The sequence below is a fragment of the Equus quagga genome, chromosome 6 (genome assembly GCF_021613505.1).
Source record: "Equus quagga isolate Etosha38 chromosome 6, UCLA_HA_Equagga_1.0, whole genome shotgun sequence".
Taxonomy (NCBI): domain Eukaryota; kingdom Metazoa; phylum Chordata; class Mammalia; order Perissodactyla; family Equidae; genus Equus; species Equus quagga.
Genome location: NC_060272.1, coordinates 35,286,219 through 35,306,491, shown reverse-complemented (window position 1 = coordinate 35,306,491; position 20,273 = coordinate 35,286,219). Strand labels below are relative to the sequence as shown.

The 20,273-nt window shown below is 37.1% G+C and overlaps 1 protein-coding gene across 2 annotated transcripts in view; it reads right to left on the bottom strand.

The window, feature by feature from the left end:
• KLF12 (KLF transcription factor 12) overlaps positions 1-20,273 on the bottom strand; it is a 470,708-nt gene that overhangs the window by 148,534 nt on the left and 301,901 nt on the right. For both annotated transcript variants that reach the window (XR_006889121.1, XM_046664760.1), the window contains exon 5: positions 11,597-11,732. Coding sequence is in view for 1 of the 2 variants with exons in the window: in XM_046664760.1 (XP_046520716.1) it covers positions 11,597-11,732 (136 nt within the window). In the remaining variant the exon portion in view is untranslated. The remainder of the gene's footprint in view (positions 1-11,596; positions 11,733-20,273) is intronic.

The following is a 20,273-nucleotide window of genomic DNA, read 5'->3' as shown; positions in this document are numbered from 1 at the left end:
AATTATAAAGCACTACATTTTTAATACAACACTTAGGGTTATTGTTACTGATACTGGTTCAGAAGTCACCACTGAAGCCTGGCTCAGGCCCAGAGCTGCTCACGTCTGAATGACTTCAATAACTTCCGATATGTTCTTCCTGATTTTTGTGGGCACATGACCAACGTGTTACTCATTTTCATGACTAATAATTTACCATGTAATCTCTTTTAAAACACTAGTATAATTTTGATCTTTTAAAGATATAAGTGGCACAAACCTCCCATTTGTTTCAAAGTAGCTGTCAATCTGGAAGCTTGGGTAAAATGTAGGGGTAAAACGCCAAAGCTATAAATATATTTTTTAAAACCAGGTTGATTTTAGTACGTAAAGAGATTACATGCTTTTAATTCAGTAACTATTTCATTTGTTCTCTTGAACATTGGAACAATTTCTAATTTTGCTGGATAGTCTCACATTGTAAAACTTTTACTGGTCTGCTGACTTTACTTAGATAATCAGCTTCATAAAAAAGCTGTAGTGAAAAAGTAATATTTTAACCCACAATGTAATCTATACAACAGAAGATGAAAAGAAGATATTTTAATCTCTTTACTTAAAAAAATCATTTATTTTTTCTAATCAACTTTCTGGTTTGCATTTTCCTATCATATATTAGGAAAGTTTCTATAAATGTACAACTTAAAATTAATTTTATATTTGCATTAGAAAGTGGAAAGTGCAATGGGCCAGCCTAGGGGTGCGGTGGTTAAGCTCGCAAGTTCCGCTTTGGCGGCCTGGGGTTTGCCAGTTTGGATCCTGGGTGAGGACATGGCACCACTTGGCAAGCCATGTTGTGGCAGGCATCCGACATATAAAGTAGAGGCAGCTGGGCATGGAAGTTAGCTCAGGGCCAGTCTTCCTCAGCGAAAAGAGGAGGATTGGCAGCAGTTAGCTCAGGGCTAATCTTCCTCAAAAAAAAAGAAAGTGGAACTTGCAAAAATCACTTGCCCATTTTCTCTCACTTGTCATAGTGCTTACATATTCAGAACAAAATGGAGAACGGAGGCACAATTGAAGACCAAAACACTTTTTTGCTGAAAGGTCATAAAATTTTAGCTGAAAGAGTTTGTTTTCAATTATCTGCATAATAGCTTCAATTTTATATTTTATTTGTGTTTTGTCACTATTATAGCCTACAGTAATGCAATTCCAGAAATCCAGGGGGAAAAGGCACAATAGCTGGTGTTATTTTTTGTCATTTCGTGCACCGTAAGAGGTTAATCAATGTTAATTTGGGTTTAGAGACTGAACATAACTATATTTCACAGATTTTGCTTATTCAGCTAGAATCAGCCTCTTGTCAAGCTCTATATTTTTGTAATAGCACTCTATTACACTTGGCAAAATAAAACATTTCCAAGCCTACAGACCCAGGAGATAAGGTTTTACACTATGGTAATCCAGATGTCAAGACACTACTTGTTATTACTGATTTAAAAAAAAAATGTCATTAAGTGAATCTAGGGAGAAGAATTTATGAGATCCACCAGAACTATCTAGAAATTTATAAGAGAACATGACTAAAATTTGCTAAACTTAGGAAATTTGATTTTTTAAACAGGTAAATTAATTTCAATTGCTTCTATAAACAATAGTTTTTCTTTTCCAAAATATTAGTACATTAGTCATCACTCCCCTAAAGCTCCCCAACTCCAGGGGAGGAATATATTTCCCTACCCCCCAATGCGTGGTTTGGTCACATGACTTGCTTTGGCCAATGGGGTGTTGGCAGATGAGTGATGCGAGCAAAGGCTTAAAATGTGTTTGTGCTATTGGGCTTGCCCTCTTCTCCTTGCCCTGAGAAATATATGACCTGGGTTGTCTGTTGGGTTTAGAAAAGTGAGACACACGAACAATGCTGCCCCAACAATCTGTGGACCCACCTCAACTGGCCAGTTGATGCATGGAAGAGAAGTAAATGTGTTATGGTGGTACGTCACTCAGTTTTGGAACGGCCGTCCAGACAACATTATAGCAGCAACAGATAATTGATTAAAAAACCACCTTGATATTAGATTTGAGGTGGTGCCAGTAATTTTTTTAAGTATTAATTTAAACTTTAAGCTTGATGGCAGACATTACTGGTTAACTGACTCAGTGCTCGTCCATATTTTTCTTTTCCTTAGTCATAGTCCAATAACTGGGTCCATATAAACCAGTTTTGGCCAAGGAGATATAACCAGAAGTCACAGGGTGAAGCTCCTGAGAAAGCTTTTTAAAAGTGTCATGGCTGGCTGGTGTGTTCCTCTGGTTACTTCATTTGTTTGGCTTCCATTCCTTTCATTCTGACTGTAATAAGGACAGGATACCTGGAGATGTGACAGTCTTCATATAACCATTGGGAAGAAAGCCACAACTGAAGGACAACAAAACAGGAAGAGAGAGGAACCTTAAGAATATTCTTAGGAACTCCACCAGCCTGTCCTGCTTACCCCGGACTCCTTGTTATACTAGAAAAATAATTCTATGTTTGACCTCTCAAGTAAGGTTTATTGTTATTTGCAGTCAAAAGTAACACTAACCAATATTTAGAAGGATATATAGATAGGTAAATAGGTAGACAGATAGGTACTTAAGGTAAGTAGAGAGAGAGAGAGAAAATTTTATTCAAATTATTAGAAAAGATCCAGGATTCTATGCACAAATATTTTTCGAGTCAGTCTAATATAAAAAATTAGGTCAATAAAATGATTGGTTCAGCTAAGATTATCTAATTATTTTTAAATTAAGTCAAAGCTTCAGTTTTTATATATTAGATTTACTTTTCCATAAGTAGAGATAAAGTAACACTAATGATATATCAGATAATTTTGAAAAAACATTTTGACAGAATTAATTTTATTTTATAATTTAAAGTTTGGAATTCTTTCCTCCACACTAATAATTTTGCAGAAGATTAGTCATAAATGTGCTGGCATTTTTACTATACTAACTGCACATGGTTTGGGATTTAACTTTTAGGATAAGCCATGACGCGTGATGTATTAGATTTCAACTGGGTGGTAACTCTCAGCCACTTGATTGTGAAAGTAGATGGCAAAATATCACTGCAAAATGTCCACAAGATGAGATTCACTTTTATCTAAGATATCTTTTTCCATATATATCAGTTTTTCTGATAGAGCAGCAGATTCTCCATGAAAATGTATCCTTCAACTTTTTACTTTCATTTGATACATGTAAGTAAATGTATTCAATGAGATTCAAATGTGTGGAAAAGTGCTATAAAGTAAAGGAAAATGACGGCACAATGGCTATAACTCAAGAAGAGTAATAAGAAGAGTGTCTAGACTATTTGACTCAACATAGAAGAGATTATATCCTGGTGAATTGAGTTAATTTCAGATATATTACAGCATGGTTTTCTATCATGTATACTCTCTCTGACTATATTAATAAATGAAATAATGATGAATAGTTCCGGGAACTTGCAGTGAAACATTAATATTTCAACATTATCACTGAGTATCTATGTCAACACACATCAAAAATGAATGAGAAATGACTACCTACGCTCACTAGTTACACCCATTAAGAATATATATATGAGAAATATAAACGTGTACATAAATTTGCAATGTGATTATAGGTGGAACACACAGCAAGAAAAAAGGCTGCATGAGGATCTCACATGGAGATCAAGTAATTGAAAGCAAATTAATACTTGCAATCAGTTTGGAGTAGACTGTATGACCATATGAAATACCATTATATTTTAGATTATGATTTATCTTAGAAATTACCAATGCTAAAAAATGTGTTAAACGTAAAAGTAGCAAAACTAAGTAGCCACTCTCAGGTAAAAGTGGCTCATCAATTCTATCCATGATGTAACTTTGGAACGCCCTACTTAAAAAATAAAAATAAAACAAAAAGCTTGGCTTTAAAAAGTCTGATTTCTATCTATTTTTAAATTGATCACCAAGAAGTAATAAACTCACACGAGAATGAGGCATGACAGTTTGAAAAACAAGTCAACACCCACTTAACCCAATAACTTCCAAGTGAATAGGAAGGCTAAAAAAATGTTTATAGTATATCAGAAGAAGATATTCAATTCAGGTTGTTTTTTTTTTGTTTTGGCTAAATAACTGCAGACTACCTTAGAAAAAGATAATTTTTATAATAGCATAGAGGAGAAAGTGTGAGTGGATAAAGAGATCAGTCCTGGCTCCTTCTCCCTAGAGATGTGATGCTAGAATAATTAGGTGGTCTCCATGGAGCTCTGTTTCTTCTGTAAAATTAAAGAATTCTAATTAATGTTCTCTAGTTGGTCAGTGACTTTATTTGTTCATTCATTCATTCCAGAATATTCCTGCCTTGGGGTCTCCGCACTTGTTATTCCCTCTACCCAGGAAGCTCTTTCTTTAGATATCCTTGTGACTTGACCTCACACCTCTTTAGGTCTCTCCCAAAACATAACCTTATCAGAGTTCTTCCCTGAACACCTTACATAAAATAGTAAACCCTGTCGACCACCTCCACTCTGCCTAGCACCCACATCCTGCTAGCCTGACCTCCAGAGCACTTACCTTCTTCAGAAATACTGTATTTTTATAGTCTGTCTCCTCCCACCCCCACCACTAGACTATAAGCACCTTGAGATCAGAGTGATTTTGGCTATTTTATTCAATGCTATTCCAGTGTTTAAAGAAAGTGCTTGGTCAGGCACTGTGCTAGCTAGCCCAGGAGATACAAGAAAGGCTAGAATATATTACCTGCCCTCTAAGTAGCTCAACTTATCAGAAAGTCTTACATATATAGACATGGGAGCACATATATACATACATATATAGAAAGATAAATTTACAAAGATACATATATATGTAAAATGTACAAAGATAATATAGACACACCACAAGATCCTGTGTCTAACTGTGGAAGTGTGGACATCTAGGCAGCACTATCCCTATCTACATATTCACAATGATGTACATGGCACCTTTTGGGATGTACAGTGTACAACCTGCACAAACATATCCAGCTTCCTTGAGACTGGTATCTGTAAAACACAAAGTTGATCATGCTATTCCTACTTAAAACCTATTGATGTCTCCCCACTGTCTACAGAATAAACTCACCCTTCCTGATCAAGTCCCTACCTACCTCCTCAAGCAGCCTCATCTCCCATCTCCCCACCACACTCACTTATGCACCAGTCATTATGAACTATGCCCCCCTACCACATGTCAATGCGGTATTATCTATCCAGTCAGTTACGGGCCCTCCTTCTGTTCTCTCACTGCAGCTCTTCATGCTTTTATCCCATTGTGCTTGAATTCATCTTACATATTTTGATTCTGAGCTCCTTGTGGTAAGGTACCACGCAATCATTCACCCTATATCTCTAGCATGTGACACAGGGTTGAAAAAATGAATTAATTATTCACCGAATGAATATGTGACTTAATTTGGTAATTCATGAAACAATTCAAATATCAAATTATTGGCCAAACTTGATCACACTTTTCTTAATTTAAAGAGGGAACAACACTGTCTCAGGGACTGTGTATGGCTGTACAGTCTCATCTTGCTATTAAATACCCAGGGACTGAGTTATTTAGTGATTACCGTTTTTAATTTGTCTTTTTTTAGGCTTGCAGGGCTGTTGGGCTGATGAAGACTAAGTATACTCTTTAGGCTTTATCTGTGTTCATTCACAGAAAATTAGTAGCTTTTTCTGACCTCCTTCAAAAGAAAAGTGACCTAAAAGCGTTTATCTCCTCTGTCAAGAGAGTGAACGTCTCTCAGACTTACCCATCAGTAGCACCCAGATCAGCCATGATAGTCACTACTAGAGAGCTTGACTCCCATCTGAGATCTGAATCAAAGTTACTTCTTTGGTAAGACATGAAGTGGGGATTTAAAGGTATCCCAAACACGTTAGGCTTATTAAATAAAAATATAAGTTTTAATGAGACAAGAATCTGGGGAAGAAGAGGAAAAACTGAAATCATCTGACATATTGAGCTCTCTGGCTTTTTCTCTGGGCACAATCAGCTCAGTTGGGTTCATTCTAATCAGCAGATAAGGGAAGAGACATGATTGAAATACTATCAAATCTTTCAGTCACAGGGTGCAAAATAAGATGACATAGTGCCATTTGAACACTTGGACAAACTTTTCCTTTTATAGTTTGACAGAAAGCAATTCTAAAAGGGATGTCCATTTTTCTGGTTTGGGAATGTCAGTGCATATGTTTATACTGAAACACCTGAAATCACATTTTTCCCAACAATAATTTCTTTAAATAAAATACTAGTAATAGTGAAATTTATATAAAGAATGATATATTTTTATTTTATTTTCTCACATTTCAATATAATGTTGTGTGTGATTCACAGAAGCAGAACGCCTTTAAAAAAAAATTGAGAAGGCATTTGATAGAATTATTTCTCCCTAAATCAGATTGCATATAAAGTAACAAGTTTAAAGATGAAAAAATTATGAAACTTTTTCATAAAAGTTGTATTCTTATTGAGGTTCATGGCTCAAAAACCCTTGCTAATTTTAGATAGCTACAGTTTAGAGATTTTAAAGCCACAACATAAAAACAGGAGCTGCCTTCATAAAGTAATATGAGTTTATAGTCAGATAAACTTGGATGTGAATATGAGCTCTGCAAATTATCAGCTGTAGGACGACCTCTGGGGATAGAAGAAACCTCTCTGGGCTTCCATTTCTTTATACATAAGATAAAAATACAATCATAGGGAAAATTAAAGGAAAACTATGAGTTTTCATAGAATCTGCCAAAAAGTAGGCTGTCAGTAAAAGCTCTTTTGTTTTCTCTTTCTTCCTCATCTCCAGTACTATTATCTACCGTAATTTAAAAGACATGAACACAATCATACAGGAGGAAATTAAGAGAAACAAGAGGGGTGTTCAAGAAGTTTAGAAAAAGAAAAATGAAAAAAATAAAAAAACCCAAACACCCAAGATTTCTAATCCTTCTTTGATCATTAAATGTAATTTTCTAAATTAAGAACCACGATGTGTGAACTAGCAACAAAGTATGAAGGAAGCAATAGGATATATACTATATCTGTTCTTTCAAAGAGTATTTCAATGAAAATGTACTGAAGATAACACTCATCACTTCCAGACATCCTTAAACTGTTTTCCTTTAAGAAGAGGGGCACTTCACATGAGCAATATAATAAAAACAGGAGGAGGAAGACAGTGAAGTGTATTAATTAGCTTAAATGTAACTGACAACGAAACACTTACAAAGAATACCCTTTTAACAAATGCAAATATCAGGGCTGCTGGCTAAAGCAAAAAGTTACTAACGCTACTAATTTATGTTCTTTCTGTTCCCTCTGAGAGTTATAATCAAGGTGAGAGAGGGTAGAGTACTCAGATACGGTATGTGCTAAACAGTGACATGCATGCACCAACTTTGAAAGGACTGACCCCTGAGAAACACAGGTACATCTTAACATCTTCATCTGCTTCCCCCACTCTCCACTCTACCCTTCGCTACTTCACTCTTACTCAAAGTATTATATCTAGATCTGTATCCTTTTAATTTAAGGCTTGTTCCTGGTTAAATAGAAATTTCTCTGGGGAGAGCCCTCTTTCAGATATTCTTATTCATTTACCCTTTAGTTTGAAGGAAGTTGATTATTCTACTCACATTAACAAATGAGGAGTATGAATGTTTGGAATTAGAGAAAAAGAAAAAGGGGTACAGAAAGAGGCTCTGGGAACCACAGCCAAACTTTACCTATTTAGAAAATATCATTATTTTGCCTCGGGTTAGAGTTAATTATAATAATTTGCTCTAATCATGCGCCTGTACCTCTTTTTTCCAAACACTTATTTCATAATTATGTTTGTCAAGTTGTTAAGGGTAATGACCCTATTTTACCGTGGAGGAAAAAAACCAGACCAAAACACAACAGATGTTCTATGAATTGCTGGAAGTTGGCTTTGTCGGAATTACTGAATATATGGTTTCTGACTCAGACAGTTATCTCTACAATTGAAATAAGACAAGGGCAGAGCCTGTCTGAGGACCTCTCTCTGTGGCCTGTTCTTCCAATTTATCTGAATTCACTGACGCTGAATTGATAAATTGAAATCACGTGAATCAGTGAAAATTTCTGACATGATCAGTTCAAGCACAGTTCAGGAGCCTCAGCACATAAATCTATATAAATTGAGGAGACCTCAGGTTGCTGCTCCAGCCAGCAAGAATGTTCTTTTGTATTTAAATACAGGAATATCTGAATATTTGGGGGAGTGGGGTGGGATGCAATTTTGGCTAACAACTCCTGCATATCAAATCAAAGCAAACATTTTTTAAACCCAAAATTTAATAAAAGTTCATTTGAAAAACCAGTAAAATGCTTAAGACCAGACATTTAGGAAAAGAAGCCATTTATTAGCATATTAAGGTTTAGCTATGTAAATATCCTAAAAGCAATAAAGTAAGTCATGAAATTAAAAATTCAAACTATAATGGTTATGGCATGAGATAAGACTGTGAACCTGAATGAGAAAAGAGACAAGAGCTTCAGTTAGAGATATTTACCCAGCGGGTTAGCGTCTTGTTTTAAGGGCTGGCCTAGCACAAGGCAATTTCATCCCTCTCTAGTGTCAATCTTCCTCAATAGCCTTCTCCTTTCCCATCTTTCCCCTTCTCTTCCTACACTCCACTGGTGGCCAATGAAATAAGAGGCAAGCCTGTGACTTCTTCCTGGACCATGACTCCTTATGTCTTTAATTGGAAAGCAAATGTGAACTGGTTGCCCAGGGCTTTTAAAATGTGTTACCTCTATTGCACATGTCACCCCTCTACCTGCAGACATCCTTCTCAACCCAATTCTTGGGAAAGTTCTGCAAGTGTGGGAAATAGATCCACAAATGCTTTTTGAACTCCTCTCATCTTTTACAAGCCAAGCTGATGTTTTAGTCTTTTACTATTTAGTACATTATTTTATTGATCATATTATACAGGAATGTTTGTGGGTTTTTTGACAGCCTTTTAATTAATAGAAGGCATCAAGATCCAAAGGCAAACAGGAAAAAGAGAAAAGAGAAATTAATAGTGAAACAGTGATATGTACTAAAGAATCAAAGAGAAACTAAGAGAAGCGCAGACAGACATGTTCACAATTGTACACATTGGAAGTTACTGTGGGTAAACCTAAGTACAGATGTTTTTTTAATTCTTTAAAAAGAATTATATATTTATTTGTCCCAGAATAAAATTTTCCTCAATATATTATTGCAAGTTTTGAAACGTATCTATATTTAAAAGGTCTATCTCTGTAGAACATTCTTTTTGAGTCACCTAACAGTATCTTAGCACTTCCCAGTGTTTACACACACATACTCCTTCTTGAATGATGGTTAATTAACTATTGATGGGTCCTGGCATTCAAGGGCTTCCCAGGTGACAGCTCAGTATTCTCTACTAATCGTTTAATGAAAACACTTACATGAATAATGGATCTGGCATTTCCCTAGATACACATGCAACTTTTGTAATAGTAATAAGGGCAGGCAGATGCACAGTTATACAAAATATTGTGGCTTGAAAATGTTTTCACAAAGCAATTCAGAGAGATTATGTTGAAAATGAAGCTCTAGTTTCTGAGGTTGCTATTAAAAGTTTCACATTAAAATACACTATGATATCATAAGCACATAATATTAAAAGTCCAAAAATGGTAATACTTAGGAAGTTAGTATCATTATTTGCTATATAAGCCTCAAATGGAGTAAGCATAATTTAGATTTTAGTAATCACAGTTCCAAACTTTAAAGTTTGAATTAACAGATATACATATCTCTAAGCACACACACACACACAAATTACATATGTATTATAATGATACAGGAAAACAACGCTATTAAAATGTCTATGAAACTTAGTACCGACCTCAGAATTAAAACTTGTCATCTAATTTTACAGATGAGAAAATGGAATCCTGAATCTTAAGGTTTGGCTCACACAGAACCAGCATCACTCTGCTGATCACTCAATTAGCCAGGAAGTGACTCGGCATGCTACCACCTTAAATACAATTCTAGCAACTCCTTTGATCAATGCCTATCCTGGTTCAAGTGAACATTTACTTTGCAGAAACTAAGTTACTACAACCAGTTATTTCAGCAAATGAGAGAAAAAAATGTTTTTATAAGTGTTCAAATGGAAGTAACAGATATTATAGACACTCTTAGAAAAAGATGTTTTTGGAGTTGGAAGTCCAAAATTTTGTCTTGTTACCATTTACTATATGACTTTGAACAAGTTATTTAACTTCTCTGATCCTCAGCATCTTCGTCTGTAAAATCAGAATAATGACAGTTGCAACATCTGTACTTCCTAGTTATCATAAACTTGTAAGACACACCATTACTGCTACCACTATACTACTTACTACTCATCCACCATTAATCGAAGCCTTCTACGTGCCAAAACTCTGTGACTTGTTTCTTTTACATTGTAACTATATCACACCCTCACAATAGTCTTGTAAGGTAAATATTCTGATTTTCTTATTATACATGAAGAAACATCTCAGTCGTTAACTAACTCGCCAAAAGTCACATCGCTATTAGGAGCTGGAATATGAATCTGAATCGAGATCTGACTCCAAATTTCATTTTAGATCCATTATATCCTGTTTCATCTACTATATCATATATATTTGTGTGTATACACATACATATATAATGTAAATACATATTTTCTATATAACAGAGATAGCATTCATTTTATACACACACACATATACATGTATGCTTTAAATTCTAAAATGTTACACTAATTTTTTTTTTAATTTCAAGGCCTAATGAATGGAACAGAGTAGGTACTTAACCAATATTTGGGAAAAAGGAATTAATAAATGAGAGGGTAACCAGGATCATTTTGAGTAAACTATTAATTAACATGTGTGTCAGCATAACAGTAGCTATTTAAATCTTCGTCTTCTTCAAGATTACATTACTAAAAATTATTCTAGAGAAAAATACACATGGACTAGCCGTTAAGTTCAATTCTAGATACAGAATTGACAGTGACAGAAAAGCAGCTATTTTCAACACACAAGGGCTGAAATCAAACTCTGTGGTGCAACTAAAAGGAAAAATTCTTCAAAGTGGTAACATAATATATCCCAAATTTAAAATTTCAAAAAAGTAATTCTGTATTTTCCTATCAAAACAAGATAATAACACTTGCCATATTTTATTTCTCTTGACTATTCTATATAAATAATAATAATGATGATAATTAGACAGTGATATTCAAAAAGAACAAGATTTTTTTTTCAGAGTTAAGGAGAAGGGGCAGGAGGTATTTAAAAAGATGCACAGAAGTCTTATTTCTAATCAAAACACAAATTTTCAACTCCGTAAAACACTCCACACTTTCCCCTAATCTCTTCCCAAAGAACATAAGGCTGAATGGAAAGATGCTGGCAGGTGTGCCAGTTCAGAGCTAGAATGACAGGTCTGGGGAACAGGAGAAGCTGTTGTTTCCATTATCCATTGAACACCTTGGCAAATTCTTATTTCATCCTGAGAATGTGATACTTACTCTTGTACTGCTCTGGCTATGGAAAGGGCCGTAGATCCAGTTTCATTAACGCTATCTAAGGTCACATTTGGCAGGTCATCATCATCACTGTCACTTTTACTTTGTCTGGGAGATAGGCCTCGAGGGTCCATTTGTGCTGGGGAAAAAAGGCATATATAATGAATTAAAATTAGTGTGCAGAAAGTTAACCTTGTCCTGGACCAACATCAAGCATGGAATGTCTCTTCTGTGTATATCACACACATGGAATTCTCTAGAAATCTGGGAATTAGTGAAAGTGACGTATTTTATGTACTGAGCACTCACTGACTCTTTTCCTTTGTTCATCTGATTTACAAAACTCCCATTAGCTCTCAACAGTTTCAGGGTACGATTATAGAATAGAAACTACAAAATCCACAGCATTACCAACTCCTGAGGGGTCAGAAGCTGATTAGGTAGCTCATGAGTTACTGTTCAACCCTCTGGCTTCTCCTTGCTTCTGCTGCCAGAGTTCTGGCCATTTCACTGCTCGTTAGCTCTTTCCCTGGAAAGTAGGAGCATGACGGAGAGGAGATTTTATTTGCTTATAGCTCTCACAACAAGCTTAAAGAAAAACAAGGTTTACAAGACTAATGAAGTTTTAGGCATTTTTTATACTTGAGTGAACTGTTGTCTCGCAGTTCATTACTGCTCTACGTGGAGATATGAGTGTAGAAAAATGACAAAAGTAGTAGCATTTTAAATACGGGTTTATATGTTCTAGGAAGTGTTTTCCATCTCTATCTTGATTTCATTTCTCCAGAAGGCATTTCCAGATGATTCTCCACCTACTGTGAACTTGCCAAAGCAAGAAACAGCCCAATGATCTAACCCCTGTTGATCGAGATGAACAGATCCTTTCAAATGAAGGGATGACCATCAACATTTAACATGTTAACACATATTTTTAAAAGTTAGATTTCATTTCTACATCCTTCTCTCTATGAACAGCTTTAGCAACTACTGCCTAGGATTTCCATCAACCCTCACCTCAAGCACAAAATAAGCACATCTTCTAAATGAAAAGTTCTGCACTAGCTATGCAATTGCATTGTTAAAATACACGACTTCAACCCCAGTGAGCTCCAACCAGAATGGGACTCCTCAAACCTGCCTACGTAAGATTTCTAAAACCACCACTGCCCACAAAGGAAAGCAAAATTCGCTTAAAATCATGGTTACAATGACATTTGGGTACATTTACAATTCCATTTTTTTCTCAAATCAACTTTTTGTCACCGTGCATCATACATGAGGTAGAGACACAGGGAAATGCTGATATTTCACCACGTTTTACTCACAAGAACACAAATTCTTATGATTCTACCTAATATTTACAGTATGAATAGAACAACTATACCTAAAGAGTTTCAACCTATTTCTTGCTAAACTTAGTTAGGAAGGAACTTATATCTGTTGAACTTAGTGCACTAGTGTATTTGACACACGTTCTGCCTGTAAGTACAAACATACCAAGATATACTTTGAACAACAGAAGTCTTACTAAATATTGGTTGAATTAAAGAGAAAATAATTCAAATTATCGAAAGCAGTGGTCCTCAACCGAGGAAAAAAGTGCCCCCTAAGAGACATTTGGCAATGCCTGCAGACACTCTAATTTGTCACAACATGGTGGGAGGGGAATGCTATTGACATCTAGTGGGCAGAAGCCAAGGATGCTGATAGACATCTTACAATACACAGGATGGTCACTCCCCCACAGCAAAGAATTAACCAGTCTAAAATATCAACAGTACCAGGTTGAGAAATCTCAATCTAGAGATTTAAGAGAGTTTGGACACACAAAGGCATTGCATCTTATGACTTTCAATTGCATAATGATGTTCTAGTTTCAGTCAGTAGCAAAGAAATTAAATCATATATTGGATTATCCATGTTTTCTGGTCCTGTCCTCAAATAAAACAATTCACTGTCACATGACTCAGTACTCACAACTTCTACAAACACAGCATTCACTTCCTCAAATGCCAGGACTTATACAGTGACACTTAATAAGTTTTTCAATGTTTTCTTTGTACCACACATGATGTGACAAAGACTATTTTCCATCTGATATCTACAGAATAGAGGGGAGATGTTGGAGAAACTATTTGTAGAAGAAAGCAACCAGTTCCACAACCACCTGATAACAGAGAGTTACTTAAGCATTCATTCACTCCACAGGCACTGAAGACATCATATCATTTAAGATTTATTTTGGCTGCAAGCAACTGAAACTGCCTCAGACTAACTTATATTAAATGAAGTGTACTGGAAAGATATTGAGCAGCTCACAGAATGGAAGGTAAGATGAACAACGAGCACTCAAGTAGCACAGAATGATGTAGGCATTTCAACCAGGAATTCATAGACAGTTCTTTTTTTGGACACTCCTGTTACAGAATGATTCATTTAGCAGTCATTCATAACTACTCAAATTCAGCCAAGAAAATGAGTATCAGATCTACCTAGGCTTCCAAATCACATATTGTGTGGTGTTACATGTGCCTGCAAATGTCAACAATTTAACAGTTAAAGTTGTTGAAACATCATGCGTGAAGACTCCCTTTGCCAAGATACCATATTAACAAATAGCTAAAGAAAAGAGAATATTCTGGTGGTCCCATTTTGTCCAAGAGAACTAGAGCTCTCATAGGTAATTAATACAATTCAAGGAAGATATGGATCTGGCTCTGAAAGTTAAAGTCTACCTGTATGAAAGATTCCAAGTAACTGGTGTGAGAGTTGATCATCTAAATTATGTTATGTTTATATCTTAATGAAAGTTTAAAATATGCTAAATATGGTATCTCTTTCAATGTACTTTTCAGGAACATTATAATTGGTGATTTCTTTCCAATATTTTCAATAAATATTATGAAATACATCTGCTACCATCATGCTGGGAAACTCTTTTTACCCATATCTTCAGCCAAGTTGAGGAAGTAATTAGAAAGGCTTTTTAAAATCTGCATTGCTGATTAGGTCAGATGATTAGCTTATCTACATACTTGCATAATTCCATTCTATTTTTATTAAATGTGGGCTGGGGACATCTACCCTAGTTAACTTCCAATAGTCTCTGAGTTTCTCAGCTCATTTAAGAAGCACTGATTCTCTGGGGTGCCCACTCAGAGAAAATGGAAAAGTTGCCTGGGTACCACAACCAAAAATATATCTACTTCCCTAAGTAAGACAACAGCAGATGATCTAAGAACATCTGAAAAGAATTTACATTTAAGAATTTTCTCCTCTTAAATGAAAAAGGGATCAGACAGTTTTGGGTATCCCAGCTCACTGCTGCAGGAAGTGTCATTCCTCTGAGTAAGAGGTATGGTGGAACACTGTGTGAGCTTCATCCCATATGACAAAATCCCTGGGAAGATAACTACAGAATCACAACGCATGAAGCTGAATCTACTTCACTCTTACTCTCAAATACCCACCTCCAGTAAATTGTTACTGGAAAGATCCCCCCAATAAAACATGTCTCTCTATATCCAGGCCTTTTTGTGATTGCTTCCCATAATGACTCTGGGCTTGGCTATATGACCTGATGTGGCCAATGGGACATTAGTAAATGTTACAAAAGCAGAGGCTTGAAAAGCACTTGCAAATTGGGTTTCCTCTCTCTTGCTGTTTTTGGAACCTAGGTACCACATGAAGAAGCTCAGGAAAACCTAAGACAGATGCTGCTCAGCTGGCAGCCAACCCCGATTGATGTCAGTGAGCCATTTTAGAAGACTGGCCACATTCCAGCCACCAGATGACTATTGCCTTATGACTGACCGCAGGTGAGACGAGCATGAGAACTTCCCAACTAAAAACTCATTTCAAATTTTTTGACTCACAGAATTGCAGGCAAATAAAATAGCTGCTATTTTAATCAACTAAATTTTGGGGTCATTTGTCATACAGCAATACAAAATCAATGCATCACGTTACTCTCCTAGTTCCTTCCAGAGACATCCTGACAATTCCTGGCAATGATTTCCCAGAAAAACTTGTGCCACAATTACAGTCAGCCTATCACACTCTTCTCTATTTTCCTTCCAAGAGTCAACCTTGCCATAGTGACATAAATTTAACTGGGCTATTAATATTAAAAGGAAAATAAAAGCCACATACTATATATTTACTTCTCAATCCAAAATATGCAAAATGTATTCACAGGTATTTTGGCTATAGAGGCATCATCTTTGATCCTGCCTCAGAGGCAGGCTTCTGCTGGAAGGGGCCATCCAGTTGGTATCACTGCTCAGGTGAATAAAGTTTTTCTCTTCCTTCTTCAAGCTCATAGTTGATGAGAGGCTCGTATGAGTGGATCCTCCCAGGAATGTGGTTACCCAAAGCTATTATTTCATGTTTGCCTCTCTGTGACTCACATAAGACATTAAACTTTTCTTCCCCACCATGTACCAGTGGGCTGACACAGACACAGAGGCATCAATGTCCATTCTCACCTCCCCAACCTCAGCCTACATGCTGTCAAAAGATTAACTGCTCTCAGAAATAAACTGGCCCATTCAACTATTCTTAAAGGAAGTTTTTCCATAAGTCACTGTATTAAATGTGTACAACAATCTATGAACACACATTGAAACTTACAGACTAACATTTCCTAAACAGAATGAATCACAGAACGAATTATTCAATCCCCTTTACCTCTGCCCACCAGGGTTGGAGGGGAGAGGGGCGCACACAGATGGAAGGGGTGTGAGCTCAGATGGGCAGCAGCAGAGTGCTGCTAGCCTTTCTCTTCCCCTCTTTCAGCCACTGACAGGCTGCCTGCTACCTGCAGAGGCCCTCGTTGTTCACCCTGCTGAGGCTGAAGCATGTCCCAGTTAGAGAAACCTTGGCTTCCAAGAGGGCTGCTGCTTTTTACTAGAGAGAAGGGCAGTGGGACAATGAGGGAAGGGGGCTAACTGTGTTGGGGGGAAGGCTGTTCAGGGGGAAACTTCATAGCATCACAGAGTTCTGGCCTTAGAGAACAAGGGTGTGACTTCTGGCACTGTCTCTTGCAGCCTTCTGACCCTGGGCAATTGATTTCCCACCATTAATCCTGTTTCTTCCCCTGCCACTGCTGTTGTGAGAAGTAAATGAGATAACCGATGCAAAGCATTTAGTACCCTGTCTGGCAGTCAGTAGTCCATCATCATTCCGTTTGATCCTGACAATACATCTGGTGCTTCTTTAACCACAGCCCCTTATACAACACTTTCTAAATCCCTCCCTATCTCCTGGACTGTTCAAACTAGTCCATGTACCTAAACTGAAAATACCATTACAGAGGCAGAACATATACTGGATACTATATAAAACCACTGCTTTGGGGCAGGCCCAGTGGTGCAGTGGTTAAGTTCATGCGCTCTGCTTTAAAGGACTGGGGTTCGCTGGTTTGGGTCCCTGGTGTGGACCTAGCACCACTCATCAAGCCATGCTGTGGCAGCATCCCACATAAAACAGAGGAAGACCGGCATGGATGTTAGCTCAGTGACAATCTTCCTCAAGCAAAAAGAAGATGATCGGCACCAGATGTTAGCTCAGGGCCAATCTTCCTCACAAAAAACAAACAAAACCACTGCTTCTCTTGATCCAAACATTCAATTATATATCCAGTCAACAGATATTTATCGGGTATCTGTGAGGTACCAAGAACTCTTCTGCGTGCTCGGGAGAGAGCAGTGAACAAGGGAGATAAAAATTTCTGCTTTCATGGGGTTGGCCCAGTGGTGTAGTGGTTAAATTCGCGTGCTCCACTTCAGCAGCCTGCGTTCATGGGTTTGGATGCCGGGTGTGGATGCACACACTGTTCAACAAGCCATGCTGTGGCGGTGTCCCACATATAAAATAGAGGAAGACTGGCACAGATGTTAGCTCAGTGACAATCTTCCTCAAGCAAAAAGAGGAAGATTGGCAACAGATGATAGCTCAGGGCCAAAAAACAAACAAACAAAAAATTCCTGCTTTCACACTGGGAGGAGACCGATAACAAAAAAATAACTAAGGAAAACACATTCTCTGTCAGATAATGATAAGCTCCAGGGAGAAAAATAAAGCAGGAAAGGGGCTGCTGAGAGACAGGTGGGCAATTTTAGAGAGGGTGGCCACAAAACCCTCGTGGAGAAGATGACATCTGAGTAAGGGGCTGAGGGAGGCCTGCAGATATGGGCGGGGGTTTTTTGGAGAGGGGGAGGTGGCATTCCAAGCAGAGCAAACAATTGGTGCAAAGCTCTGACATGGGACTGTGTCTTATGAGCCTGAGAACCTACAGTGAGGCTATTGCTGGAGCCAAGAAAGAACAAAGTGGATGAGGACAGACAGAGGAGGGTATGCAGAGTATGAAAGGCCCTGGTGACTAATGTAAGGGTTCTGAGTTTTGCTCTGAATGGGAAGGGACACCACTGGAGGGCACTGAGCAGAACGACATGATCTGAAGTATGTCATTTGATAAGGATCACCCTGGCTATGTGAGCCTGGAGCACAGGGGGTGATCCAGCTAGAGATACAGGCATGAGACTCATCGGTGACATTAATATTAATATTCTCTAAAAACCACACCAGCTTTCTTTCTCTTTGGCCTCCTCATGCTGGCTACACATATATCAGTCATTTAAAACTCAGGACTATTATCTGAAGCATGCTTTTCATAATATATTTGTACAACTCATATTCTGACCTCATTTGGTTTCAGAAGATCAGTTGTTCAAATATATGCCTGATTTTTCTAGCATATCAAGATACATGATGAGAGAAAAATTCATGAGCAAATAAAGCTTGACTCAAAGTGTGGTGAAGTCCAAGATTAGAACCAGCTCTCCAGGGTCCCACTCTACTTACTGATGTTTCAACAATGCTGTTTCTTACCTGCTTTACTTTTGTTAATGCTAATGAGACTGTCTGCCTCTATACAGTAGCAGTGGTGATTGTCTACATAACCCCAAATGAAGATTTAAAAATCCATTCAATTACATAAATCCTGGGATGTTGATAATGAATAGATAAAATATGCAATTTATGCATATTTTCCCCCAATTCCTATCTGCACACTTGACAGTATAATTGCTTCTGCTCCCATTATATTAAAAAATAACCTCCTAACGTTCTTATCATTCCCTAGTGCAAGGTCCACGTCTCAGTTATAATGCCATTGGACTTCTCTACAGCTTTCAAGACTGTGGTTCTCTCTCTTCATTTTCACTTCCAGCCTTTAAAACTCTCTCCCCACTTGGTTTCAGGGATGGGCACACTAAGGCCTGTGGGCCTTGTTTTTGTAAATAAAGTTTTATTCAACCATGCTCATTTATTTGTCTCTGGCTGCTTTAGTGTTACAATGGCAGAGTTGAGTAGTTGTCATAGAAACCATATGGCTCACCAAAAAATACCATTTGGCCCTTTAGAGAAAGCATTTGCTGACTCTGTTGTATATTATTTAATTTCTCTTGGGGGTCTTTCTCTCTCACCTTCCTCTTCACCTCCTCTTTCTACATACATCTAAACATTGGTTTTCCCCTTCAGCTTCCACTATCTACTCTGTTCTTTTACCTCTCTTTATTGGTGAGTTTCTCAGTAATTCCAACAATTTCTACAATTTGAATTCCTATCTCAGAGGAGATGAATACCAAATCCATGGACCAGCTCTAACCTCTCCCCTAAACTCTAGTCTCATATTTCCAGCATCCTGCTGTACCTGAATGTCCAAAAGTCATTTCAAACTCAAGTTCTATTCTTCGAGTGTCGATTTTACCCATCATTGTCCTGGTCACCCAGGTTCAAAACTCTCCTTCATTTCATTTGTCCCCCTCATTAAATCAGCTGCTAACTACTGCTGCTTTTACCCCACAATTTTTCTGGAGCCCCTTCCTTTCTTTTCCTACTGCTTCTCAATGAACTTTCTCAAAAGTATTGCAGCATACATTCATCCCATGTAGTATTTCTCTAGTAACTGAATGAATGCAGGACTTCCCTCAAAACATTCCTTATTTGAAAGCCTTACATTTTTCCCACTATCTAACAAATAAGATTCAACAGCCCTCCCCACCATTTCCAAAATTTGTTTTTCACTTGAAACTCTTATGAGTCTTATTCCCAAAGCCCCTTAATCCAGCTGTATCTGGCTATTCCCTTCCACCCATAACTCAGTCAACAAAAATCTACCCTTTCTACAAAAGACATCTTCTTCATGAACTTTCCTTTCATTTTCTAACAAAATGCAAACATTTCTTTTAAAAAATACCCTTATTTAGTATTTATTTATTTTTATGGCACTCTTGCACTTTCTATTTTGAATCATACTTAAATAAATACTTATTTTACATCCCTTATTATTCTGTCTACTCCTTGAGAGGAGAGACCGTATCAATTATACTCCCTTGTACACAGTAAAAAGTAATATTTACTGATGAAGATGATGGTAATAAATGCAGGTCTCACAGTGCTTCCTAGATGGCAAAAGATTCTGCAAGATAATGATAAAAGTGTCTATTTCACATTTTATTTTAAAAGTTACATTCTAGCTTATATTCTAATATTAACATTTGTGGGGGAAAAGTCACAATCATTAAATTTCTATTACTCTGTAGTAAAGTCTTAGATAATTATATTTGGGGTTTGAATAGGCCAAGGGATGACATGGAATGAAAATGTTCATGATTTT